The sequence below is a fragment of the Pan troglodytes genome, chromosome 3 (assembly GCF_028858775.2).
Source record: "Pan troglodytes isolate AG18354 chromosome 3, NHGRI_mPanTro3-v2.0_pri, whole genome shotgun sequence".
NCBI lineage: Eukaryota > Metazoa > Chordata > Mammalia > Primates > Hominidae > Pan > Pan troglodytes.
In genome coordinates, this window is record NC_072401.2 from 45,621,447 (window position 1) to 45,647,688 (window position 26,242).

Genomic DNA, 26,242 nt, shown 5'->3' on the forward strand with positions numbered 1-26,242 from the left:
TTATTGTCTAAGAAAATGTGAATTGTAGTTTCTTTTCTGGAATGCAATGTGCAAGGATTCACTTTATATTTATCAATTTGTAATATTCCGACGGCTTTCATATGCATTAATTTTTTTTCAGTTATCAGAGGGGTGGTAGAATCTAGTGATTAAATAATAGATTCTGCAGTCAGACTACCAGAAGGTTAAATCCCAGTTTCCCCACTTAGTAGCTGTGTGATCTTGGGCAAGTTACTTAACTTCTCTGTGCTTTAATTTTATTCCTTATAATGGGGACAATTATAGTTCCTAACTCATAGAGTTGTTGGATTAATACTGTAAAATACTTGGAACACTAAACACTCAGTGTTGGGTATTTTTATTCTATTTGTATCATAAAATTCTGAGAACTAATAGCAAAGTATTTGAGGATGTGAAGGGGGCAAATGGTAAGTGGAAGAATCAGGGCAGCAATCTTGGCATTGAAGTAGTCTCCAAACCAGATTACTGTTTATTAGAGTGAGGTATTCCCAAGCCCTTCAGGGAAGGGCCCTTTTCACCTCACAGGAGGTTAGATTCAGGACATTCCAAAGACAGATCTGTTCTTGCTTCAATTAAGTGAATAAAGCAGGTTATAAAAATGGGCTTAAAGGTGCAATATTATATGCTCCATATGATCTCAATCATTAAAACAAAGTATAAAATAAAGACCAGAAAACAGATAACAAGCAAATATGCCAAAATATCAGAGTGTTTGCCACTGACGGTGGAATTGTAGGTTACTCTGTGCTTTTTTATAATTTTCTCTATTTTCCAAATGTTCTGTATTGAGCAAATATGCTGTTTTGATAATCAGATAGGAAAAGCAGAAAACCAGAATAATGTCAATAACAGTTGAGATTTGTTCTGTCATACTGGAGTCAAATAATGGAGTCAAAGAGAAGTAGGAGAGAAAGATTTAAAATATAAATCTTCATTTTAGAAGGGGTTTTCTGCTTTAAGCAAGAGCTGCCATGTCCATAGTTTATGAATTTAGCATTCCAGTTAAAAATTAAGCAGATATTAATCAAATGTAATTGCAGTTGCACAAAGGCAGACTGCCTCAGTGAGGAAATGAAGTATAGTAGTCAACAGAACCAGGCAGCCTTGTCTTTCCTAGACAGAGTGAAACGCTAAGAAGTTTTTTCCACAAGAGGGCGATAACTGTTCAGCGTTTCATCAAACGGGCCTATGGCCGCACTGTAAGCCAAGCCGCGATGCAAATAAAATAACTTTTTTTCTCCCTGAAGAATAAGGAGCTGCACAAGGAGGCGGCAGCTGGAAGGACCACCACGAACACACTGAGGCTCACTCAAGTCAGAAGCAACAATTTGTAGCGGAATATAAAGAGGAACAAGTTTACAGAGTCGTTTAAAAAATTATGTTCAAAAAACGTTATTTATACAGACATATGTTTTTCATGGCTGTTCACATCAGATACTTTTTAATTTGGTGCATCAAACTGGATTAGCACTTCTTTCTGTAAGAAAATTCTGGAAATCTACAGACCTTTCTATAAGCACTTTGATTCCACGCTTCCATATTTTAGAATGTACTTCAATCCAAGTGGGTTTCCTAAAAGGAAATGGTTCCCTGAAAAGAAAATGCTTGCGCACGCGGGGCCGGGGGAAATTTTAATTTTCGAATGAAAAGAGATTTTCATTTGTATATGTATATGTATAAAATCTTTGGTGGTGTGTGCTTTGCTAAAGTTCAAGGCCAGTTTTCTCTCTAGTAGTTCATTGGTGTTTTCTCGCATTTACACTCATTCCAGGACTCGGGTTTTGGTATTGCAGATGTTTCTGGACTTTAGTATTTTCCGTCTTCTTGGACCTTTCAGAAGCCACCCTTCGGAGCTCACTTAACTCCCAGGTACGTATTCTGCGACTCTGTGGAGAGCTGTAATCCTCTCTCTCACTGACGATATCGCTGAGGGAGGTCCTGGACTTCGAGATCTTTTCTGTGGTAGAATGGATGGGGCTGTTTACACTGGTCGCTTCCCCACTAGTTTGGTGTTGGCCACCACTGGGAGAGCGCCGAACGCAAGATCCTACGGCGCTTTTCCACGCTGTCTGCTTCAATTCTTCCCAAATCTCTACCTTAAGTCCTGGGCAGCAGAAGTTGTGGCAAAGGTGCAGTTTCCACTCTACGGCGTTTACAGGAAGCAAAGAAAGACAGACACGTTCTCCCCCTCGCCCTGCTATCCTTCCTCAAGGGTAGGTTGGTTCAAGCTTGGGGACATTCTTCTTTCTTCCTTGTATTTCTACCTAGCAATCAGCTCAATCCTTTTATAACATTCAGTTAAACCCAGCTGTCCCGCGGGTTCAGCACAAACAGGCCCTATTCGTCAGGTGAAATGGAGTTATTAAAGAAGTCATCCAGACACTTCAAGCAACTGCATTTTAGAGAGATTTTTGGACTGAAACACACACATAATTCCCTTCATTCTTCTCCCCATCCGACCCCACCCCACCCCCTTTTTTTCTGCAGAATAGAAATTGACTTTCTGCTGCTACACTTGAGTATCCCGACATTTGACATTACTGTATTTGGGGCAGAACCGTTATCATCCCTCCCTTCAGAATGTTAGTACGTTTAGCTGAGAGTTCATTTACATTCCTTCCGTTAGTTACCTTGAATTTGGTGGCTATTCTTTTAACTTAAAACAAGTATCAAAACGCGCTTGGCATTTCTGCGTCAAGGGTTAGACTGCAGGTAGAGAGGTCAAGTGGACGGCACAGACTAGGCAACAATGCCAGCAAGCTAAAAACAGTAACCAGAAAACAAATGCTGTTGTTTCCAGCCTCAAAGTCGAGGAGCACAGAACCTTCCTCACCGCCACCCTTTAAACCCTTTTTGCAACCTCAGAATTTGCCAAACCGCTTTCATTTATTTTTCAATTAAAATGCAAATCATTTGCTTTCAAACAGAGCCCCCCCATCCCCATTAGATATACTGCGTAGAGATGCGCCGGGATCCTTGCGACCACGTGTTACACGTCCACTCCCAAGGGGTACTTGAAAAAGTCCCACTTTATTAGGTCGTGGGCAGGAAGGCATGCTGGTTTCGGAGGATCCCCAAGAAAGAGCAAGTCCTGACTCTCAAAGGCATCTGAAGGCAATGCGTTAAGACTGCCCCATCAGAAACAAGCCTCCCGCGTCAGCGGGACCAGGACTCGGGTCCCGAAACTGGTTTCAACCACGCAGTTAGAGCGGAGGGCAGGGCGATCTTCCCCCGGGAGTGACAGGGGGCAGCCCACCCTCTTCGAGGACGCTCCGTCGTTGCCACCGCTCCCAGCTGTAGACAGGCAGCAGATCCACTACAACCAGCACCTGGCAGGAGGCACCGGCCTGCCTTCCCGTGCTGCCCAGCGTGCGTCTGCAATACACGCTGCTCTACGCGGGATCGAGCACCCGGGGCTCACCCCCTCACTACCAGGGATCAAGGTACACGGATCCGGAATTTTTTATTGTCATAATTAAGAACAATGCTGCCATTTTAATTTGGCAATGCAAATGATACGTAAAAGTGAACGATGGAGACATCCTTACACCAAGCGTTGCAACTATTTACTCAAGACAGTTCACCCTGAGTTGGATTGAGTTGAATCTCAGTCTCAATCTCTCCCCCACCCCCGTGTCTCTCTTTGGCAACCCCGCCTCCAATAGTAGATACTAACATTCTCAGTAGGGAAATATTCAACTCTCTTCCGAGTCATAATATTTACATGAGATAAAAAGGGGATCACTCTTTAACATTGGAATCTTTGGGGATGACTGGCCTCTTTTCCTCCCAATTCCTACCTAGTCCTTGCGAATGCAGTGTCCTGGAGGATGTGAGGAGGTCGCTGGAGGGCCAGGCGCAGAGTGGAGACTGAAGGTTGGGTGCCACCGCCAGGGTGGAGTGTCCGAAGGCGAGAAACGTTTCGTTTGTAACGAAGCCAGAGACATAGGCCCCCCAGTTTCAAGGCTAGGACCGGCTATGCCTGCCACCATCCTCCCGCAGCTTCCTGGCCGAGGTGGTAGGGCGCTGGGGTTTAGACCCAAGCACTGGATCCCCGCGGGGAAATGCAGAAGGTCCGCACATCAGCTCTCTTCTGAAGCAAGTCTTGGCTTGACTCCTTAGCACTATTCATGCTGACGAAGGACTTCACCTTACCCCAGGTCAGATTCTAAAGTCCGTGAAATAATAGATTTAAACCAGTCTTGAAGTTAATGAAGAAAGATAAAGGAAGAGGAGGACCAAATAACATTGCTTCTATCTTAGAAGGAAATAAAACTGGCAAATATAACCCTTCCTTCCCCTAGTTTCAGACTCAAACTCAAGCTGACCCTTAAAAACTAGTGCTTAGTAAACGAAGGTTATCGAAGCGGAGTACGCCCTCCTGGCTTTTCGTGCTTGGACCCAAATGAGCGCTTTGACACCAATAGCTAAACTCCGTCCGTCGGTGGTGCTGATCAAGTTTTATTCTTGAGCCATTTATTGCATTTATTTCTGTTTTCTGCGCATTAAAATTGTAATTAATGATCTCATCCAAATTTGCTGTAGCGACCACCTTCCAATGGTGTGTTACTTTAACATGCTGAATTCTCAAAATTGTCAAAGGGTTTTCCTTCTCCAGCCCGCAGTTCAACCCTGTCGGGAACGTAAAGATCAGCCAGAGATGGAAGAGATTTAGAGAGTAAAGGAAGCCACCCTTCAACTCCTAAACTCTAGATAGACATCCCACCACCACTGTCCAGGAGCTGGTACATCTCCATCTCCCGTAGCAACTCTAGAATTGAGAGTAGGCGCCAGAGTTTTGGAGAGGGTTTTCAAAAGCTTACAGTTCCCAGGGTGTACCTAGATACTTCTGTATCTAAAGTTTCCGCCTGAATTTTGATGATTCTACCCCCATGTAAACCCAAAGGAAATAACAACAATAATCAAAGGGAGAAAAGTTAAGGGAAAAAACTCCCTCACTGTTCTCAGGTATAAACATCATCTGACAGATAAATATTCCTATTAAACGGATTCAGTTTTCAGCGAATTGAGTAACCCATAAATGATAATGAACGCGGTGGGAAGCGACGGGCGGGGGGGAACTCGGGAATGAAAAAAAAAATAAAGTGGAGGAGAAAGAACAGAAAAGGAAAGCAGGAGGTGGAAAGATGGAAGAGGACGATCCTTTGGCCTACAAGGGGATTAAGGACAACTATAAGGCTTAAGGAGCAACAAATTAATTTACACAATTCTGGGAGAGCCCAGATGGCCTTTAATTAATCCCTTCAAAAGAAGGAGCCAGGCCAGGGCTGCGCCGGCTGCCTGCTCCATTAGCTCCGTTTTACAAGGGACCAGACTTGGTTCGAGGTGAGGCGCCCTCCAGAGCTGGTGGGGGAAGGGGATAGGATGACGCGAGCGGGCTAGTGGGGAAGCAAGGGAAGAATATGAACTGCTTTTCCATAAAAGGGCTGAGTTTTCATTATTCCTCTCTTTAAAAAGTAATACCCTCTTCGTCTCTGCTTCCCCCTCCCCTTTCTCATTTTATTTAGCACAATTAATTGAGGCGGCCACTGGCCCCAGCGCGGAACCGCACCACTCACCAGCTCCCGCCCCTCCTGGCCCCGCCCACAGGAGAAAGAAGTAGGGAGCGGGAGGGGACTAGGCGGGCGCGGCCCTACGCCTGGCCCGCCTCAGCCAATCAGAGGGTGCGGCGCCCCCGAGTGGGCGAGCCCCAGGGGCGACGCAAGGATCGAGGCGGCGAGCTATTGGACACGGTGGTTACGCCCCCGGCCTGCGCCCGGCTCGCCGGCCCCCGCAGCCTCGGAGTGACGTCCCTCAAAGTTCTCATTTTGGTCCCCCACTTCCCCCTCCCTTTCGTCCCCCAGCTAAAGAGGGGTAGGGAGTGATGCAAATGTTTTATTACCTTTGAGAGCTTCATCCGAACTGTCAGGCCCGGAGGGAGAGAGGAAAGGAGAGAAAGAGCGAAGGAGCCGCGGAGAGGGTCAGTTTGGCCAGAGGACAGGACTTAGAAGACCGAAGCCTGGGAAGCCGCGAAGAAAATGCCAGAGAGGAGAGTCAAAGGCTGAGAGTGAGAGGGAGAGAGGGAGCGGGGGTGGGGCGGGGGTCGCCAGGCCCGTTTGCAGAAGTGGACTGACGAGCGGCGCCGAAACCCAGCCGTCAGACTTTTCACACTTAGTCTTTTGTTTTTCTGTGTTTTTCCTCCCCCTTTTTCTTTTCAATATTGCCACTCCAGTGCCCCGTGGGCCAGAGGGCAAGGCGGGTGGAGGTGAGGATCTGGGAGCCGCGGGGATCCGTGGCACTGCCCTTTCTGGCGCAGCAGCCCGGGACAGCGTGGGCGGAGGAAGCCCGCACAGAGGCTAGATCTCCCGCGGGCTGGATGCGCTTTCTCCCCGGGCACAGTGAGCGTCGAATGCGAATCAGCCGCGCGACCGAAAGAGCAGAGCATCCCAGTAAGATCAGAGGAGCGCCACGGGCTGCACAAGGCGTCCTTTGAACCTCCCCAAAGAAAGCAAGCCACCCCCACCCTCCAACTTCAAAGTGGAGATTCGGCAACTAACTTTGCTACAAACTCTCCGGAGCCAGCCTGGGTTTTGTTTTGCTTATTTCCCGGGGGCAGAAGATGAGAAGTAGCGCACTTTGAACAGCTAGGAAAAGTGAGGAAGAGAGAAGAGCCAGGGATCGAATCTAGGACTCGCAGAACCAAAGGACTGCCTAGCCCGCCGGGACGCCTGCTTTTCTCGGCGAGCTGCCGCCTCCCGCGTGGAGGGTTTGGACATCTCTGCTGCGCAGCTAGGCGAGCAACTCCCGGCGGCGGCATTTTTGGTCCAGTTGGCAGCTCGCCTCCGGGCGCGCCGAGTGCCTCTCCGCTCGCGCCCTCGGCGCTTCCGGCTCCTCTGAGCCCCGCGGGGGGCACCAGCCAGCGCCCTCGCTGCAAGGCTACGGTCTCCGGCGTGGCCGTGGGATGTTAGCGGTGGGGGCAATGGAGGGCACCCGGCAGAGCGCATTCCTGCTCAGCAGCCCTCCCCTGGCCGCCCTGCACAGCATGGCCGAGATGAAGACCCCGCTGTACCCTGCCGCGTATCCCCCGCTGCCTGCCGGCCCCCCCTCCTCCTCGTCCTCGTCGTCGTCCTCCTCGTCGCCCTCCCCGCCTCTGGGCACCCACAACCCAGGCGGCCTGAAGCCCCCGGCCACGGGGGGGCTCTCATCCCTCGGCAGCCCCCCGCAGCAGCTCTCGGCCGCCACCCCACACGGCATCAACGATATCCTGAGCCGGCCCTCCATGCCCGTGGCCTCGGGGGCCGCCCTGCCCTCCGCCTCGCCCTCCGGTTCCTCCTCCTCCTCTTCCTCGTCCGCCTCTGCCTCCTCCGCCTCTGCCGCCGCCGCGGCTGCTGCCGCGGCCGCAGCCGCCGCCTCATCCCCGGCGGGGCTGCTGGCCGGACTGCCACGCTTTAGCAGCCTGAGCCCGCCGCCGCCGCCGCCCGGGCTCTACTTCAGCCCCAGCGCCGCGGCCGTGGCCGCCGTGGGCCGGTACCCCAAGCCGCTGGCTGAGCTGCCTGGCCGGACGCCCATCTTCTGGCCCGGAGTGATGCAGAGCCCGCCCTGGAGGGACGCACGCCTGGCCTGTACCCCTCGTGAGTACTACCACCCGCGCCCCGATGCCTGCCTGCCGTGCCTGTTCTGCCCACTCCCGGGTCGCGGCCCCTGGTGTGCATGCCGCTCGGTCCATCCTGTGGCCCGCCCCAGTAGTTTGACAGCGCCGGAATCACACCAGTTAGGTTGGGCCAGGGCTTCCAGAAAGGGATTCTCGCTTTTCTGAGCTCGCGTGGCTGTATCCAAGCGCCTCCCTCTCTCTAAGTCTTGAGTACGCCTGGGCTGAGCCGGTGTGTGTGTGTTCGTGTGGACCACAACGCGGTGAGGGACGTGTGTCTCGTCCGAGGCCCTGGCTGTTCCTGAAACGGCCTGGCCAGGACCGCAGGCCTGGCCTGGGTTAGAAAGATGGGGAGGAGAGGGGAGGAGAGGCCACTGCATCCCTGCTTTCCCGGCTCCTCCCTGTCGTCCAGCGCCCCATTCCGCCTTCGCCAGCCTAACCTGCTGCCTCTCTTCGAAGCAGTGAGGCCCGGCAGCGGTGAGCCCTCCACCGCCCGGGAAGTGAGTGTATTTGCATGCACGTCTCCGCCTGGGGTGTCCCCACCTCACCTCTTCGCCCTCGCCGCCCTAGTACACTCGGCCTGGGTGAGCCCATTGAAGACAGTCCAGCGTCCCCAGGGCAGGGCGAGCGCTTCCAGCCTCTCACCAGCGCTGGGCCCGCGCTTTCCCACCTGCCTCCACTCTGGGGGCTGGCACACGTTGCGTCCGGGCACATTTGGGGACATCGTGGAGCTCAACACCCTAACACAAGAGCGAGCCAGGAGAAGAGTGAGATGAAGGGACACGGCCTGGGGAAAATGTACCATCCCGCAAAGACCTTGCTTGAGGCAAACTGAGTTGCCCCAAGATCACGCTAGTCTTCGGGGTAGTAGGCCGCAGCGCCGCGGAGGCTCCCAGCCTTCCAGGTGGACTTCAGGGCCCAGCCTGGGGTCCTTTTCTCGCTCGGTTCTTCGCCTTTCAGCCAGTCTCCGAAGTTTCTTCCAAGTCTCCGGACCTCCTTAGTGCGGCTGAGCGGCAGTAACTGCGGGAAGTTGCGAAAGCCAAGTGGAGGTTCTCTTGGGAAGCCCGGGGACTGTGGCAGCCGGGCCTGGTGGGGGTGCCAGGGAGACGCTATTGTATCGGTTTTGATGGCCGTATTAGGGGCCGCCAACAAAGGCTGTGCCCCCTCCCCCTTCCCCTCCCCCCCTCGGCTGCAGCGACGTTAGACTTGGGGGCGATTTCGCTCTCTTGTGTGCAAAAACAAGGACCCCTTTGTTGCCTGGACACAGGTTAGGGAAGCGTTGAAGGAAAAAAAAAATCTAGTTATTCTCACTTAAAGGCTCCGGGGCCGAACGAGCACCGACTGGATTAGGAGGCGAGAGTGGCCTTTTTCCGGCAGTCGTTAATTTAATGGGGCCTTGCGATTAGGCTCTGGCAAACTTTAGCAATAGGCTCCCTAGCTGTTTGACGTCGGTGTTGAGCAGAAGGTATTTACTGCTGCGCCAAACACGCGGCTTTTAAAAAACAGGTGGATGTAAAAAGGCAAAGGGAGACGCGCCGTTAGTCTGGAAGCGCCACTACACTTCTGGTGTCCGCCACAGACTGAGCTTTCCCCACAAAACATTGTTTTTCGAGTTCGTTTTTTTCCCCTAGTGCAGCCGCTTGTAACCGATTGTTTTTCCCCCTCTCTCGTTGTTTATTGGTTCTCACAGATCAAGGATCCATTTTGTTGGACAAAGACGGGAAGAGAAAACACACGAGACCCACTTTTTCCGGACAGCAGATCTTCGCCCTGGAGAAGACTTTCGAACAAACAAAATACTTGGCGGGGCCCGAGAGGGCTCGTTTGGCCTATTCGTTGGGGATGACAGAGAGTCAGGTCAAGGTGAGTGGACCTTGCATACCTGGAGGGATAGGTACCGCCCCTGTCGCGCGCGCGTGCACACATGGGCACACACACACACACACACACACACCCCAAACTAACAAACAGTCGCCTGGGAGGTGCGAATCCAAGGAGCTTGGGGAGAAGTTGAGAGCAGTGAAGGAGGGTGGGGACTACAAAGGCGCTGGGGTCTTGCAGGCGGGCAAACTCTTGATGAACAAAAGGAATCAAGTCCCCGCCTTTGAAATTAGGTTAATCTAGATAGCAGCATGTGCTGGGGGACTCACCATTATTAGAGAATAAAGGCATTACTGAAATATCAGCCCAGAGAATAGATCAGGCCAGTTAGACAGCTTCTACATATCCTATCTGTAGCGATATCCAAGTTTTTGTTTGTCAATTCAGTCTCCACTAGTTATATAATTTCCTAATGTAGATCAGTATTACAGGGCTACTGTATTAATTTGCAAGTAAAAATAAATAAATCCACAGGATCTAACCACTTGCCATAGATGAACCTGTTTTTTAGCTTAGCTTAAGGCAATCGCTTTGGAATAGTAATTTTACAAATGAATTGACAAGATTATTACTGAATTATAGGCTTGAATTTGGTTTAAAATAAGTTTATTAACAGATTTAGGATTTGCACTATTCATGACAACAATTTATAATTAAAACATCACTTTCCTTATAATTGAGTTGTATAGTATATTTCCAAGGAAACAAATTTCAGAAATTTTTTCCTAAAACAGAAAGGGATTAAACAAGCTGGGTAAATTCAATCTAATGGTTTCTTATATTTCCAATAGTCTCTTTTGTCCTTCTTTTTCAGTTTGTTATGTTTGTTTCTTTGGGGTGTAAGTCTGTTTTCATTAGTTCTATTGTTGCTTCTTAAATTAAGTAGGAATAACATTAGCCATGTCTGCTGGCTAGTGTATTTCCCCCTGGACAGCCATCATAAAATACATTTCAGGAGTGATTTTGTATGTGGCCATTAGGATACCATCACAGTTAAAATTATTTTTTGCAGTAGGTTGGTACAGAGCCTACTGCGATAATCTGGAGGTCTTCATTTTTCACCGTAAATATGTCTATATGGCTAGAAGTGAATTATTATAGCTGTATAAAGAAAATAAACATCACTTTCTTAACAATTCTGATTCTCTAGATAAAATACATAATGGAGGACAAGAATAAAGGGAGGATAATTCAATATCTTTGGGAAATATGTTGCTTCTTGCTGATGCTTTAGGTAAAATATGTGTCAAACATCATGAATAAGCTTAAAAATATTTGTATTAAATGTCTTGAGCAGGAACACAGTTAAAATAACATTTGAAAGAATAGACATGCCAATTGTGGAAAATAATGTAATTGACAATTTTTCACGTTTTAAAAATAACCAGTGGTAGTTCTAGCCTTCACTTTACTTTGGGTTTATGAAGAACATTAAAGGCGATTTGAAGTTTGTATTTTAACAGATCTTTTTTTTTTTTTTTTTTTTTGAAGTGCACCATACATTGCAAGTAAAAACTGGGAGGATATTTTTTATCTACCATGTTTGTACACATTCAGATCTGAGATAAGTGAAACAAACAAATGTTTAAAAGTGAAAAGGAGAACAGAAGTAATTGGGGCAAATGCTGTGCTTTCCCCCCACAATCTATACCGAAAAGCAAGTACGTGTCAGGTTGTTTGAAATTTCTTAATTTAAGAAAGTAAATAAGGAATAAAATCACAGCCACTGTGGGGCAACTTCATGAAGGGGGAAAGTTTTCAACTTCAAACTGGAAGGCAGGAAAGTGAACTCACTTTTAGGGACACTCATTTTTAAGTTTCCGAGTTTTGTTTTTACTTTTGAGAACTCGCTCACTGACAACCTCAATACTCTTGTGTTACCATCGCTATGGCAACGGCAGTCAGTTTGTTGGTGCCAGTTACTCAGGGGGAACTTGGGGCGACGGAGACTGACTTTGACGGCCGAGAAAAGGGAGGGCTGCGAGGGAGGGCAGCAGGCCTTCGGGGGGCCGCGGGAGGGCCAGCGAGATGCGGGAGTGGTAGCACGGCCTGGATCTGCTCGTTTAATTCCTCGCCCTTGCCTCCCCTCTCCTCCCTTTTCTCCGCCCTCAGGTCTGGTTCCAGAACCGCCGGACCAAGTGGAGGAAGAAGCACGCTGCCGAGATGGCCACGGCCAAGAAGAAGCAGGACTCGGAGACCGAGCGCCTCAAGGGGGCCTCGGAGAACGAGGAAGAGGACGACGACTACAATAAGCCTCTGGATCCCAACTCGGACGACGAGAAAATCACGCAGCTGCTGAAGAAGCACAAGTCCAGCAGCGGCGGCGGCGGCGGCCTCCTACTGCACGCGTCCGAGCCGGAGAGCTCATCCTGAACGCCGCCGCCCGCCGTACCTTCCCGGCTCCGGCCTCCACCTCTGGGGCCGCGAGGGGCGCGGGGACCGCGTTCACGCCGCGCCTGCCCGCTCCTCGGGGCCCGGAGGACCCGGCCCCGCCTTCGGGGACCCTTTGCTATTTTTGAGATGTACATATCTATTTTTTTAACCTTGAAGTTGTGGGAGGGGATGTAGGGGAGAGAGACTCCGGGGTTGATAAGGCAAGAAAGACCACCAAATGCACTGCGTAAATGTCGCTACTGAAACCCGCAGCCGGGCCACGGTCCCAGCCGCGTCCCCATAGGCGGGCAGCGGCCTCAGCGCCCGGGTCCCCCTCGCCCCCAGATTTTGCCCCCGCGGGCGGCGGGGTAGGGGGCGCCGAGAGGTGCTGTGGAAGGGTTCCCGCCCACCGCGTGGGGGACCTCGGAGCGAAGCGGGCGGGCGCTGCCACCGATGGGAAGAGGGACGTTTCCCCCCCCACACACACTGCTGTGCAACTAAAGTAACCTGTTGAAGGCTCTTTGTAAATAAATCGTGAGTTACACTGACTAGAAGTTACTTTATTGTGAATATTTAAAATGTAAAATGCTTTTTTGAATTTCGTATAAAAAGATGGACCTTCTTCCTTCTCCTCCTCCCCTTTGAAGAGCGACTCAAGCCACACCTTCCCTTTTATTTTGAACTTAATTTGAGAAGCGTAGAATAGAATGTCCCCACCTTCTCCGTCCCCTCCTCTCGTTCCTCTTTCCCGTTTGGATTTGCAGAATCTCACCTTTGCCCTTCACCTCTTCTCGCCCTGCCCTGCCCTGCCCACCCCCTGGATCTGCACTGCGCTCCCGCCCCCCGGACTTGAAGTGGTAGACGTGGGAACCAGGGAGGGCCTCTCACCTGCCTCCCTGTTCCTCTCTGAAATTGCACAGTCGTTTGTTGCTATTTATTAGTGTTTTAAAGAAAATATTGGGGAGGGAGGGGCTACAATAGCTTGTATTTAACTCCTTTCTGATAAAAATGCGTGTTAAAGTAGGTGGTGGGAATTGTTACAACCGCTCTGGGTCTGAAACATAAAAATTCATTTAGTTACTGTAATTGAATTTGAAGTGTTTTGTATCATAAGAATACTATAGAATATGTAAATTGTTTTCTTTTTACAGCTAATAATGGTGATATATTAGCATCTTTAACCTTTATTAATTTATATAAGGAATTCGGTTTGTAAAGAGAAGAAAACCCCCTTTGCAAGACCAGTTAAATGTAATGCACTTTCTGTTTCAAAGGATAAATCAAATTAAAAAAACAGTTTGAAGACGTCTGTTGCCTTGAATGAAAGGGTACAGATCATCTGATCTCATCAGAGATCTCAAATAATAAAAGTCAAGACCACACACAAAAAAAATGGTATATCGGTTTCTTGGGTGAAATAGCTGTTACTTAATTTTTTTTTTCTTTGGATGAGTGATGTCACATTTCTCATTCTCTTGGATAGGAAAATAAAACAAATGCAGCCCCACTCATGGTGATTCTTGGAGAGACTAGTCTAGCTAGCTAGCTGCTTCTGATGTCTGTGTTGTCTAATTTCTTCCTGATCGCTTTTTCCTTTTCCAGGAAGTCCCTGGGGTTGGGGGGCAGTTGGGAAGAGCTCATTTCCATATATCCAAGATAGCTCCTCAGTCAGCCCCTATTCGATTAGCGTAGAGGAGGCAGCGGAGCTCGCTGGTTGAGTAGCACTGCTGTTTGATGCTAATATTTCTTCCCCTGTAGCTGTAAGACTGCAGAAATTTTGGAAAGACAGAAGCCTTGATTTTACTAAACATTACTGTTGAAAGATGAATTTAAAGAAAGCTTCCTTTAACTGGTGTAAAAATATTTTAGGGTTAAGAAAGCAATGTCATAGCTTCTCCAGCTGCCGAATCTGAAGAAAAAAAAAATTGGGAAGGCCAGGGCTGTATCACTGTTTTGGCATCTTTTTGTTTTTAGACACTCGGTTTCAGGCTCAGTGAAATATCATTACCTCCTTAGTGTTTCGGGTTAATGAGCTTGTGTTCAAAGAGAAAAAAAATCAATAGAGTTCAGTAGATTCTTCAGGCTAAAGAAAGTATAGATCTGTTCTGTTCCCTTGAAAGTAAAAAATAGTTGAAAACTAAAATTTTCACAAATTCCACAAAATGAAATTGACTAAAGAGAAATTATTGTAGAATGCAATGCTAATGGCATGATTTAACAGAAAGGCTGAAAATCTGTCCTCTTTTTTTTTTTTTTTTTTTCTAGTTTGTGAAGTTCTCAGGGAGTTTCAAACTCTTCTGAATTTCCGTCTTCTTAGCATGACTAAGGTATGTGTCCTTCAGAGAAGCAGCTACTTTGAAGGAGGGTTTGCTGTGCTGGGATGATTTCTATTTTAGCTGTGAACAATACCTTTCTTTCTTTCTTCTTTTGTTTTCCTTCCTTTTTTCTTTCCTCCCCCCTTCCTTCCTTCCATTCCCTTCCCCCTCTCCTTCCTTCCTGCCTTCCTTCTTGCCTTCCTGACTTCCTTCCTTCCTCTTCCTTTTTTCCTTTCTCTCTCCCTCTATATTTCTTTCCCTTTTTATAAAAGGACAGAGGTGGGTGGGTAGGGAGGACACATCACCTATTGTCCTGCAACTGTACTTTATCATTTAATTTTTGAAAATGAGAACATTTTTTTCTACTTTATTTCTTTTAGCCTTTACTCACCCCTCCTCTGCCTTGAAAAGCCAAGCAACTTTTTATTTATTTATTCTTCCTAAAAAAACACAAAAAATCACAATATAATTAGAATGTTATGCCCAGAATATAATAATAGCAGTAATAGTGGCAGTAGTAGTAATATAGTAGTACTAGTCACAGAAAACTTGGAACTAAGATTGAAGCTTTTTCTCAAAAAGTAAACAGGTTGATAGCATTTATTCCAAGTTAGAGGTGTGGGAAGAAACCTCTCGCAAATCCCTTAGGAAGTGTTCCTCTGTGCTCTTCACCTTTCCATTCTGAGCATCTGAGAAGGGTGAAAGCTGATGCCTGGACTCCACTCCACAGGCAAATCTGTAGAGGAAGGACGGGTGTGTGAGCTTGCCAGCCTGAGTACTGATGTGCTCTGAGGTGTGTGGGTGGCAGTCAGAGTCGGGCTCTGGGGCCAGGCTGCACTGGCATTTGCTCCTTTTTCTACTTGACTGCAGCAGTGGCTTGAGGTTTCCAGTTAATTTACTTCCACGCAGCACTCCAGCTGGCCCCCAGTTGCAACTGGCCCCATAAAACTGAGAATGAGAGAGAAGGGGGACATCTTACCCCTAATTCCCTTGTTCTTGGTTGGTTTGGTTTATTTCCATTTATGTGCAACAAGAACAGATTTTCACAAGGGTTGACTTGTGGGGAAACTGAGGAGACACTCTACAGCTTAAGTAATGGAGAGTAAGAATCATTTTTCATTTCGGTTCAAAAATTTGATGGCGTTAACAACCACAAGCGTCTGATTAAGGCTGCCAACCAACAATTACAGCTAACAGGGTCATGCTTTAAAAATAAAAAAGTCACAGCAAGTGGCTTGATGGACCACTGCATTTAAAAATCTTACAGGCATCAGAATGCCAACAGTAGAAAACAGACAAAAACAACGGTGTGTGTGTGTGTGTGTGTGTGTGTGTGTGTGTGTGGTGAAAGAAAGGATAAAACTGCTTTTTCATTTTTGTTGGTATGTGTTTCTTTTCCTAAAAAGGGAAAGGCAATGGGGCTGCATGGGAGATATAGAGTAGAAGAGAAGGGCCCTGGACCTGTGTCTTAGGTGTCCCAGCAGCATTCGCTGCATCTACTCAGTTCTCTTTCTGGGCCCCAAAGTCCAGGCTCAATTCTTCCACTTGGTGAGTAATTTTCTCTTTGGTTCACATTCAGGATTCTGTAACTTAAAGCTCCATGCCTTTCTTCCCAGAAGCTGTGGTGTGTTGAGCGGCTTTCCAAGCTTGTGAGCAGTTTAATACACTATTCCTTTCCCTATTTCAGAGACAGTGGGAAGAGGGGGAACTGAAAATCACTGATTCTCTTCTAGAAATTTCCTCATTGCTCAGTGGGTAGGGAGTTTGGACTGCAGGCCAGCTTTTCTTGGAAAAGAGACCGGGGTGCATTTGCAACCCTTTGGAGCCTAATATTGTGTATTAATAGATGAGTATGTTATTATACCAGCATCAACTTGGGGAGATCCACACTGCCCTTTCCTTTAAGTTGATGATCAGCAGGGACAGACACACACACACACACGCGTGCGCACGCGCACACACACACACACACACACACACACACGCGAGAGGTGAAATTCCACTAGGGAACTCCTAGCACTGAATAGTTTAAAGACACAGTGGCTCCTTTGTTAATCACTGACAATAGGATCTTGTAGTAACAACAAAAGTAAGTGGTAGATTTCTTCTGTAAACTCTATTTTATGTTAATTCGAACAAATTTCTCTGCACTAAATTTCTTCCTTCTTACCATACACACAGATAACAAGCAAAAAGTGCTCTTTCCTCCTCTTGTGACTTTTTTTTTTTGCCAGTTATTCAGGACAATTATTTTATTCCTTTTTTTTTGACAGGAAAGTGTGCACTTTTTTCTTCCATAGCATTTAGACTGTGAGTTTTAGGGAGAAACATATTCTCCCTAATGTAGCCCCTTTTAATATCTATAGAAAACACAGCACTATAACCCTCTCTCCCAGCCTATTAATGGAAAGTTTGACTGGGAGTAATGATGGTTTGAGCAGGATGACTAAGGAATAGGGTGTTTTCCTGAAATTGAGACTTCAGTGTTCCAGAGATTGGCTTAGAGTTGTTCCACAAACTGAAAGTTTATCTGAGACCCTGGGGGATTCACTCTCTAGTCTTCCTCTTTGATCCAACATTGGTCACCCAAAGATGAAATGTTTAGATGTGCATCATTTGTTCTCATGCTCCAAAGCAGCCACTTCTATTGACTAACACACTTGAAGACTTTAAAGAGTAGAGCATAATGTCTGCATTGTGTTTGATATCTACTGGTGGGTGGCCAGAATTCTGAAGTAGAAGCTTCATTCAGAGTTTCTATTTTAGTATACTTTGAATAAGGGCTAGTTTGGTTGAAGATACGTTCGAAAATGGATTGCTTCCCCATTGTCAGGAAAGAGTTTTTACTATGTAATTTAAATAAGTGCATGTATTTTTTCAGAGGGACCTTACCACCCTTCTAGTACAACATTTTCCCTATGTCTACCTCGGGAAAGCCAAAATAAATTATGAGGCATAATTATCCTATGTATTTACTTATTATAAGGGACAGATATATCAAATTCAGGAAAGAAGCTAGTATATAAATTCCTTTTACCTTTGTAACATATAATTTTATTTTTGGGACGTTGGGTGAATTAATTATGAAAACACTGTCCATCATCAATAAATTGTTTGGGACAAATCTATTTGGATAGACCACAGAAAGTTAAGATTGCTGAAAATCCATTGACTTAGTTATTACCACATGGTCTAATCATCTTCAAACAAAGGCATTCAACCAATTTTCATGCTTTTAATCTGAGCTCCATACAGGAGTCCATGGTTTATAGTGATTTCTCTATTATCATTTGCCAGCCTTGGTCCTTGCATTTTATGCTATGGTTCAGCTCTTGAAAAGAATTTTGGAAACTTTTTTTTGACCCTAGATTTTTCTTCCTTCTCTGTACTCTTAACTTGGTCTGTAAGGATTTGCCAGTTTTTATTCTCAAAACCAAATGGTCTCAAGTGAATGAGAGGGTATAAAGAATCTTTCATTCTTGCCACAAGATCACAATGATCAAGAGATCATACAGTGATTGAGAGCAGGGCTCCACAGGTAGATTAGGGATGATAATTGCACCTACTTCATAGAATTATTGGGAGAATGAAATGAGTTAATACATATGAACAGTACCTGGCACATAGTAAGCTATGAAAGTTGTAGCCATCATTGTTGTCATCACCATCATCATCATCATCATCATCAGCAGCAGCAGTAGCACTATCAAGAAAGGCCCTGTCTCAGGTTGCCTTTAGCTCTAGCCCTACTGTCTTGTGCAACCAGGGAAAGATTATGCAAAGTGAAAGTGGAAAGAGAAGTTAAGACAGCAAAGGAGGATTTCTTCTATGTAAACCTTAAAGCCTGACTACCTGAAGTGGTTTTTGAATATTTTAAAAAATTATTTTATTTCTTCCTTTAAAAGATGGATCCTAATTCCTGTGTTCTTGGGTATGGGTTAAATTCAGTGTCTTCCTTCTAGTGAATACAGTGTAGGTTACTCTCCTTGTTCTTTCTCTTAGATCACTTGATGTGGAGGAAGCCAGCTGCAGTGTTGCCCCTATATAGAGGTCCATGTGGTGAGGAACTGAGGCATCTGCAGGCTTATGCGAGGCCCTGAGGCAGAATCACCCAGCTGAACCCTCCGGGATTCCTGACCCATAGAAACTGTGTCAGATCATGTTTATTGTTTTAAGCCATTAAATTTTGGGATAATTTGTTACATAGCACAGATAAGCAGTACCCTATCTAATAGACCTATCTTTGTTCTCTGGATAAAGAGTAGTCAATTGAAAGTAAAGATTCTTGAAGAGGGCATCTTTCATAATTACTTAAAGTCATTTGAAAATGCCACCAGACTGACACTATGTGGTATGAAAGGAAGCACCACCGTTAACTTCATTAGGGAGAGAAAACTTGAGCCCTAGCACTGGTTTCTATTTTTTGCCAGTAACTTGATCCCAGACATTTCTTCCTCTATACAACTACGTCAATCAAACTTTCACAAAGTTGTTGTGAAACCCAAAAGCAAAAAGTCTTTATAAAGTGACATACAAATATAAGAGGTGATGATTATATCTTGTAATATGGCTGTGTAGTTTGGCTAAATATATCAAAACTGGTGCTTCCCATGAAGAAATCTCAGACATGGACAGAACCTGGATCTGGTTCACAAGCCAGTACTACTTATCTTCTCCCCACAAGATGCGGCCAGAGACACACTTCCAACATTACTCTGCCTGCTTGGATGATGGGAAATGTAAAAACAAACAAACAATAAACAAATAAAAAACACAGATATAAACAAACAAAAACCTCAGGGAAAGAAAAGAGACATAAAGAGTCTCTTTTCACTTTTCACCGAGTTTCAAGTTAGGACTGAGCATTTGGAATTTGCCCCTTTTACCTTTCCTTTGAAAACTAGGGATATGACTCTCTTTTGAGAGAGTCAAGGTTGCAAGAAGGCAGGAGATGGGGGAGTGGGTGAGAGGTGCTGAAGCTGCTGTTGATTTCCTGGGGCATAAGAAAGGGAGGGAGGCAGCAAGCCCTCAAAAGAATAGAGCAAGACCACTAGGAGTCACGGAACCAGCTCTTGATTAAGAGGGAAAGCTCCCGTAGACCTTGCTTTTTCCAGTGTGAGTTTGGGCCTTACTTGCCAACTGAAGTTGATGGGCAGAAGGTTCTTCCTCTTTGACCATCTACTCCACTTTTGCACACCTCTCAGAACACTACTGAAGCAGAGTGAAGCCAGGGTACCAGGGAAACAGTACAAACAGCAAATACAGTTGAAAACTTGGGCTTCAGTACCTCTGATATAAAAAGCAATCCCACTGCTGGTCTAGGTCTTGATAAACACAATTCAAAGAGAAAAGGGACTGCAAAGGCAAATATGAAATCAGCACATTGTCATTAACTTCCATTAGATAGAAAGTAAGGGACAAATGGATGACTCCAAGAGCCCTTGCTGTCAGCACACTTAAGGTGACTGTGTCAGCCAGGGACCCATGCTCTACCTGCAAGGGCCATGATGGTTTCCAAGTGAACAGTATCTATCTGTCTATCTATCTATCTATCTATCTATCTATCTATCTATCTATCATCTATCTATCTCTCTATCTCTCTATCTTCTGTAGTATAATGCTGTGTCGTTTTGCCCAGGAGAAGAAAGAGCCTCAAAGAGACTTGATAGGCCAAAGTGGGTGACAATTTGGACAGAGCTGTAGCAGTACTACCTCTTAGAAAACTTTTAAACCTGGAATAGTCAGACTTTGAGGGCATAAGGTCATACACAGCTTGTTTCCTGTTGTATCCTGGGGACACTGTGCATGCTCAGGTACACACACACACACCCCCGCCCCATAAGAAGTGATAGGAAACTTTGTATTCTCTTGATGGTTTTAAAGAAAATGATAGACCTTTAATGCAGCCCTCTCCCTTCTTTTACTCTGGAGAGAAATGATCTTCAGGCCATCAGGAGTCTCTTCTTCGTCTTTTTTTTTTTTTTTTTTTTTGAGATGGAGTTTCACTCTTTTTGCCCAGGCTGGAGTGCAATGGCACAATCCCTGTGCAATGCAACCTCCGCCTCCCGGGTTCAAGCGATTCTCTTGCCTCAGCCTCCCGAGTAGCTGGGATTACAGGCATGTGCCACCACGCCCGGCTAATTTTGTATTTTTAGTAGAGATGGGGTTTCTCCATGTTGGTGAGGCTGGTCTCGAACTCCCGACCTTAGGTGATCCGCATGCCTCGGCCTCCCAAAGTGCTGGGATGACAGGCGTGAGCCACCGCACCCTTGTACATCTGATTATTATGTAATAGTTTGACAAATTGCTAGAACAGGGTGTTTGGGAGCCCTTCTGCCCTAAAAAGGGTATGTGTTCTACCTTAATGGTCTCATCGTTCAATTCCTTTTCTTCGGTGCTTTTTCTACAATGCTGACTTACAGCAACAGACACTCTGCTGTCTAGGAGAGGCTAGAAAAAGCCTTAGGTGTAGTCCTTTGCCTCTCAGAATCTGGTGTCCTCTACCCCATGACTGGGAATTGGATAGGAATGGGGAATCGTGTGGTGGTCCTCCCGGCTCAGTCACACAGCTGAACTCCGGGCTGTCTTATTTTATCTGCTCCTATTCGGCTGGACAGAAAACTGACTGTTTCCCATACCCTGCGTTTCTCGCTCATCGCGGGCACAAACCAGACTCTCTGTGAAGAGCAGGGTCGGTATAAGAGCAGAGAATGAAGGAACTTGGCTTTTCCTGGGGGAGGGGGTGGGGGAAGGTCCTTATGTGGAGGAGAAAGGCTTCCTGGACTGGGACCACGGTTCCTAAGGGAAGAGTTTGGAATGTGCTCTGCGGTCCCACCTACAGGAAGGAGCTATAGAATCTCTCTGAATGCCTGAAGAGGCTGTGCTGGGCCTGGGCCTCCCAGAACTTTCCCTTTAGGTGAGGAGAGACCTGAAGGACCTAAAGGCTGGAGCTCCCAGAGACAACTCTGGTTTAAAAAGGCCCTGAAAAGAAAACATGCAGAAGTTGTAGGGGTTAATGTTCCCTTTCAATCACAAAGGTCAAAATGAGACAAATCGGAATTCGTCTTGATTAAATGAGGAGTCAAAAAATGCGGTTTTGTCTGTGTTGTTCTCATCTGCTCCGAAAGAAGTCTCTCCCAACCCCGCAGGAGAATCCCATACAGAGACTCAGTCTGGGCCTCTTTGCACACGCTGCGGCGTCGAGTCCAATGGGTGCAAGGGAGACGAGAGGGCAAGCGTGTGTCTGTGGGGGCGGGCTTCATGGCTGGACTTGCTGCGTGGGTGATCCCAGGACTAAGGCAATTAGAACGCTCGGGATTGGCTGGCTTGTGTAGTTTGCTTATCGATGGCTTTAAGCCCAGACGGCACCACGTCTGCCACACGATACCTGTATCCATCGCACAACCTGTAAAGCGGCTGCGCCTACTCGCAGTGGAAAGGGCGCTACAGGCCCCGGATCTTCCCAGAAGCTCCACCACTTCAGGGCAGGAAAAGGCAGCCGTGGCCGCTGCCTTCAGTTGTCCAGCTGTCCCTTCCTTTACACACCCTTCCTCGTGTGTTCTCTCCTCTGCGACTCTCCCACAGTTTGGACTGAGCTGAAATCCAGTCATGGCGCATCTCAGGGAGCTAGTCTCCGCACGCCGCCAGGTTCTTGATAATATATCCTGTGTCTACTTTCGGGGATGACAAAGCCCAGAAAATTCAAGCGAGCTAGGATGTGCCCGGCACTGTGTTCCCTTCTCTGGTCCAGCTTCTACCTTTCGGCAAATTCTTTACTGAGCCCGGCCGAACGAAGTCTGTTTGGGATTTAGGACGTTGGACACCATACCTGGCCCAGTTCCCTAGTGCTGGGGGCAGGCTCCGTCCCTGGGACCCGGGTCCGGGGCCCTGCAGCCTCAGCCTGGGGTGCTGGGCATACGCGGGCCTCGGAGTTTGTGCGCTCCACCCACTGTTGCTACCAGTACGTGGCCAGTTGGGCTCCCTCCCCCAGGACAAGTTCCCGGGAAGTCCCGCCGAGACCAGGGGTACCATCATCCCTGGGTATCGCCGTCCCGAGAGCCCTGCCAGACGCGTGGCTTCGCAGAGAATGAAACTGGGGTGTCCAGGGTAGAGCCCAGCACAGTACGCTCTCCCCGTTTTCCCTGCCTCTGGTGTTTTCAGCGCAAGCTTCGGAGACGTAGCCTGAGCTTCCCATGCCGGGCACGCCCCCTGCAGGTCGGGCCTGCAGCTCGGCGCTACGGATCCTGGACGCAGGGGTGCTTGGCTCTCCCCAGCGGTGCCTGTTACGCCCTCTGCAGGCCGGGCAGGCTCTCCAACGCTGACACGCGCCCCGGGTGGAGCCGCGAACGCTGTCGCCATTTTCCCCTGGGCCCGGGGTAAATTTGCACCTCTGATGTGGCCAACGCCCTGCGCCTCCGCTGACCCCCGGGGAAGGGCCTGGTTCACTGGGCGTCCCCTGGGTCGCGGAGGTACAGGGAGGGGACAGCGGATACCAGAGCGTCGCTGGGGAAGGCCGGGCCTTGCAATTCGCAGACCGGTGCGGGCCCTCTTCCCCGAGGTCCCGGGACACAGACATCCGGGCACACTGTGCTAGTTTCCGCGAGGTAGTTTTCGGTCTTCTCTCTTCCTTGCTTGGTTATTACTTTGAAACCGAAAAGGCAACCACAGCTATGCTGGACCTTTTTTTTTTTTTTTTTTTTTTTTTTTTTTGACGGAGTTTCGCTCTTGTCGCTCAGGCTGGAGTGCAGTGGCGCGATCTCGGCTGACTGCAACCTCCGCCTCCCGGGTTCAAGTGATTCTCCTGCCTCAGCCTCCTGAGTAGCTGGGGTTACAGGCGCCAGCCACCACGTCCAGCTAATTTTTTTTTTTTTTTTTGTATTTTTTAGTAGAGAAGGGGTTTCGCCATTTTGGGCAGACTGGTCTCGAACTCCTGACCTCAGGTGATCCGCCCGCCTCGGCCTCCCAAAGTGCTGGGATTACAGGCGTGAGCCACCGCGCCCGGCCGGACTTGACCATTTTTAAAATGTTATGAATGACACATTTAGAGACGTGCGTACACACGTGTGTTCATATGTTCACATTTACCCACACACCTTGATTTGTCCCCTGCCCCAGTCCCGCTGCATTCCTACCTCTCCACTCTACCCCGCAGCTCCCACTAGGTGTGTGCTAGAACAGACACAGGTTGCTAGCACCGTCCACTAGCTGTTCCCAACATCAGTTACAAATCTCCGCGAGGGACAAAAACATCTGTTCAGTCAGAGACTGGGGAAGTCAAGACTGCGGGTGCCGCACTGCGGGGATGCACAAATCCGGAGCCGAGTCAGAGAGAGCCCCTTGCCCCCTCCCGCTGCGGTCGGCGGTGGCAAAAGATTTTCGAGATAGCAGGTACTCTTGCAGAATGGCACTGCGAGGCCTCCCGAAACGCACACAGCGAGGGCGTCCCGCGGTTCCCCCCACCCCCACTCTACCCGCCCCCGACCTTTGATCTTTTTCCGCTTCCCTCGGCTCAGAGAGGAAACTTTCTCCTCAATTCCCTTTTTCCTTGCGAGAAAGCTGTTTGCATCTGCGCTGTTGTCCCGCAGCGCGCCTGCCGGGTGCAGGTGGAAGGGCGCGGCGCGGGGGCGCGGAGGCGCGGAGCTCGAGACTTCTGGCTCCGAAACCCCGCAAGCGAGGGCGTTTGAATAGTCTCCGCAAGGTAGACAGAGGGGAGGCAGAGCCGCCTTCAGTTACAAATAAATTTTGTATTGTTTATATTTTGCTAGGTAGTACATGCACATGGAGAAAAGAAATTCAAGCAGGACAAGAGTGCACATGCAAGAAGGTATTTAAATATATCCTCTTGGGTGCTTAATTCATCTAAGTAGCGTGTGAGCTCTTGGATTTCTGTGTGCAGAGAGGTTCTTGTAGATCTTCATACTCCCAGACCCAGACAGACAAGTTTCCTGAGTCATCCACATCGCTGACGATTTCTGACTTGGTGGTTTCTCATCGCACCTCCTCAGCAGTTCGCCCGGCGGTTCCCGGGGAGAACGGCGGCCTTCCCTGCCCGGTTCTAGGCGAGCGTAACCAGCTCTTTGTGACTTCCGAAGTGAGGCTTCCTGGTATCAAACACTCATTATTGACTACCTTGAGATCTAATATGGTTGGAGGTATATGGAGGGGGGCTCATTTTTCTTTTCATTTCCCGATTCCATTCACAGTTAACGTTACCGACGGTTAATAAAATGTAGCTTGTGACTGTAATATCGGGACGGAGAGGTCCCAATAAATGTCAAAAGATATAAGACAAAAAAGTATCTTGCGACTGTACGCGGGACTGCATTGCTCCCAGTTTTGGCTATAGATGCACTAAAAGAACCTGTTAACACACACCAAAGTGCATCCTTATAATAACCTCCTCAATCATTTATTAAAAGTCGTGTCAAGCAGGCCCGTATAATTCATCTCTATGCAAATACATCAATGTCAGGCCATTAGTGTATTGCTCAGGTTTTTATTAAAGTGCATTCTTTTTAATTCAGCCCCGTAAAATACGAGCCCCATTGCTCAAGAATTATAGCAACTATTAGAGTAACATATGGGCAACATGCACTCAGAAAATAAAAACCAACAGATAAAGTGGCAGGGTCACATCGCAGGAGCAAACACTTAACAAAATGGCAGTGGGGTAATAGATTTTTCTCCCAAGGCCTTTGGCGAAAGGGTGTCATGGGCATTAACACCTAAGGAAAGGCAGAGCCTGGAAGTTACTCTGCAAGGAAAGGTAGAGCCTCGAAGTTACTCTGTGCTGTCTCAAACTCAGAACCAGCCAGGACTGGCATCTCTGGAGTTAGGAGAGGGGAGGCTTCCTGAGCTCCTCCACATTCGGCTACCATCTTTCTATAAAAGGATTTCAACATACCCCAGAGAAGGGTGTTCTGCTTTTTCTTAAAGCAAGAATCCCTTGAGAGATTTCGATGTAGGGTTTATGGCCCAATGCTCCTCCCTCTCTCCTCTCCATTCCCCCACCTCCTTCCTCATCTTGGCTATCTCTCATCCCACACTTGCCTCACTGGAAGCCCCACCCACCTCTAGTACTTTCTGGGATCACCCTTCCCTCCCTGCCTCTGCAGGAAGGTTGAGAAGGCCCGTGGATGTGTAGGCAAATTTCCCTCTCATATGTGGAAGCCTGTGTAAAAACTTCCCATTGAAATCAATCCATAGCTAAAAATAAAACATATTTTAGCTCCAAACTCAGAAGAAACTTAAATGCCCTCTGCCTGCACCCCTCACCTGGCACTGGCACTCGGGGACGCCCAAATTTCCCAGGTTAGAATGCATTGCTGCAAATTTTGTCAAACCGGGGAAAACTCTAGCCTGATCTGAGAGGGATTTTGCTATTTTAGTTACTGAGGACAGAGTGGTGGCCAGTGGGTGGTGCCCTGCAGCCCTTCAGCAGACGCCTAGGCTTGAGATGGAATGGGGAAGAGAGAGAGAGAGAGAATGAGAGAGAGAGAGAGAAGAGAGCACGCACGAGCAAACTGGTTTGCAACAGCAGCTGACAAATCCACTGGAGAAGTCAGCAGCATCAAATTCAGTTTTTTATTTTTGATTGCCATTAGAACAATCAATTTTCAGAGGCTGGAAAATAAACCTCAAATCCAAAACACAACACAGCCTAGACAGAAAAATAGAGAGAAAAGTGGAAAAAACTCCTAAGAACAATCTCCCAGATTTAATGAGAGAGTTGCCCACATCCTCATCACCCCAGGATGGTAATTGAGCAGATCTATTAACTTGTTACACTAGATTTGTTTAAAGAGACTATTACACAGTCATTTAATCAATTTGTTACACTGGAGGTCCTGACTTATGAGACACTTGCCTTATGATTCCTTAATGACTGAATTAATTTGTTTTAATAAAACCAACATTGTGTACAAGTACATTTCTAGAAATGTAATTTTGGAGACAGAACAGTCCAATGCTTCATCTGATTAGGTCCTTTCTATAGTTTATCAAA

At 47.6% G+C, this 26,242-nt stretch overlaps 1 protein-coding gene across 1 annotated transcript; it reads left to right on the forward strand.

Annotated features, from left to right (window-relative positions):
• Positions 1–5,918: 5,918 nt before the first annotated feature.
• On the forward strand, positions 5,919–13,228 carry NKX6-1 (NK6 homeobox 1). The gene is made up of 3 exons (XM_003310280.7): positions 5,919–7,652; positions 9,360–9,532; positions 11,663–13,228. The coding sequence occupies exons 1-3, from the start codon at positions 6,983–6,985 to the stop codon at positions 11,921–11,923; spliced, it is 1,104 nt and encodes a 367-aa protein (XP_003310328.2). The 5' UTR covers positions 5,919–6,982; the 3' UTR covers positions 11,924–13,228.
• The last annotated feature ends 13,014 nt before the right edge of the window (positions 13,229–26,242 follow it).

Bases quoted from the DNA above. Each gene is read 5' to 3' on its own strand.
- NKX6-1 (XM_003310280.7), top strand. From the start codon at position 6,983: ATGTTAGCGGTGGGGGCAATGGAGGGCACCCGGCAGAGCGCATTCCTG. The intron at 7,653-9,359 runs GTGAGTACTACC...TGGTTCTCACAG, and splicing joins ACGCCTGGCCTGTACCCCTC to ATCAAGGATCCATTTTGTTG. The intron at 9,533-11,662 runs GTGAGTGGACCT...CTCCGCCCTCAG, and splicing joins TGACAGAGAGTCAGGTCAAG to GTCTGGTTCCAGAACCGCCG.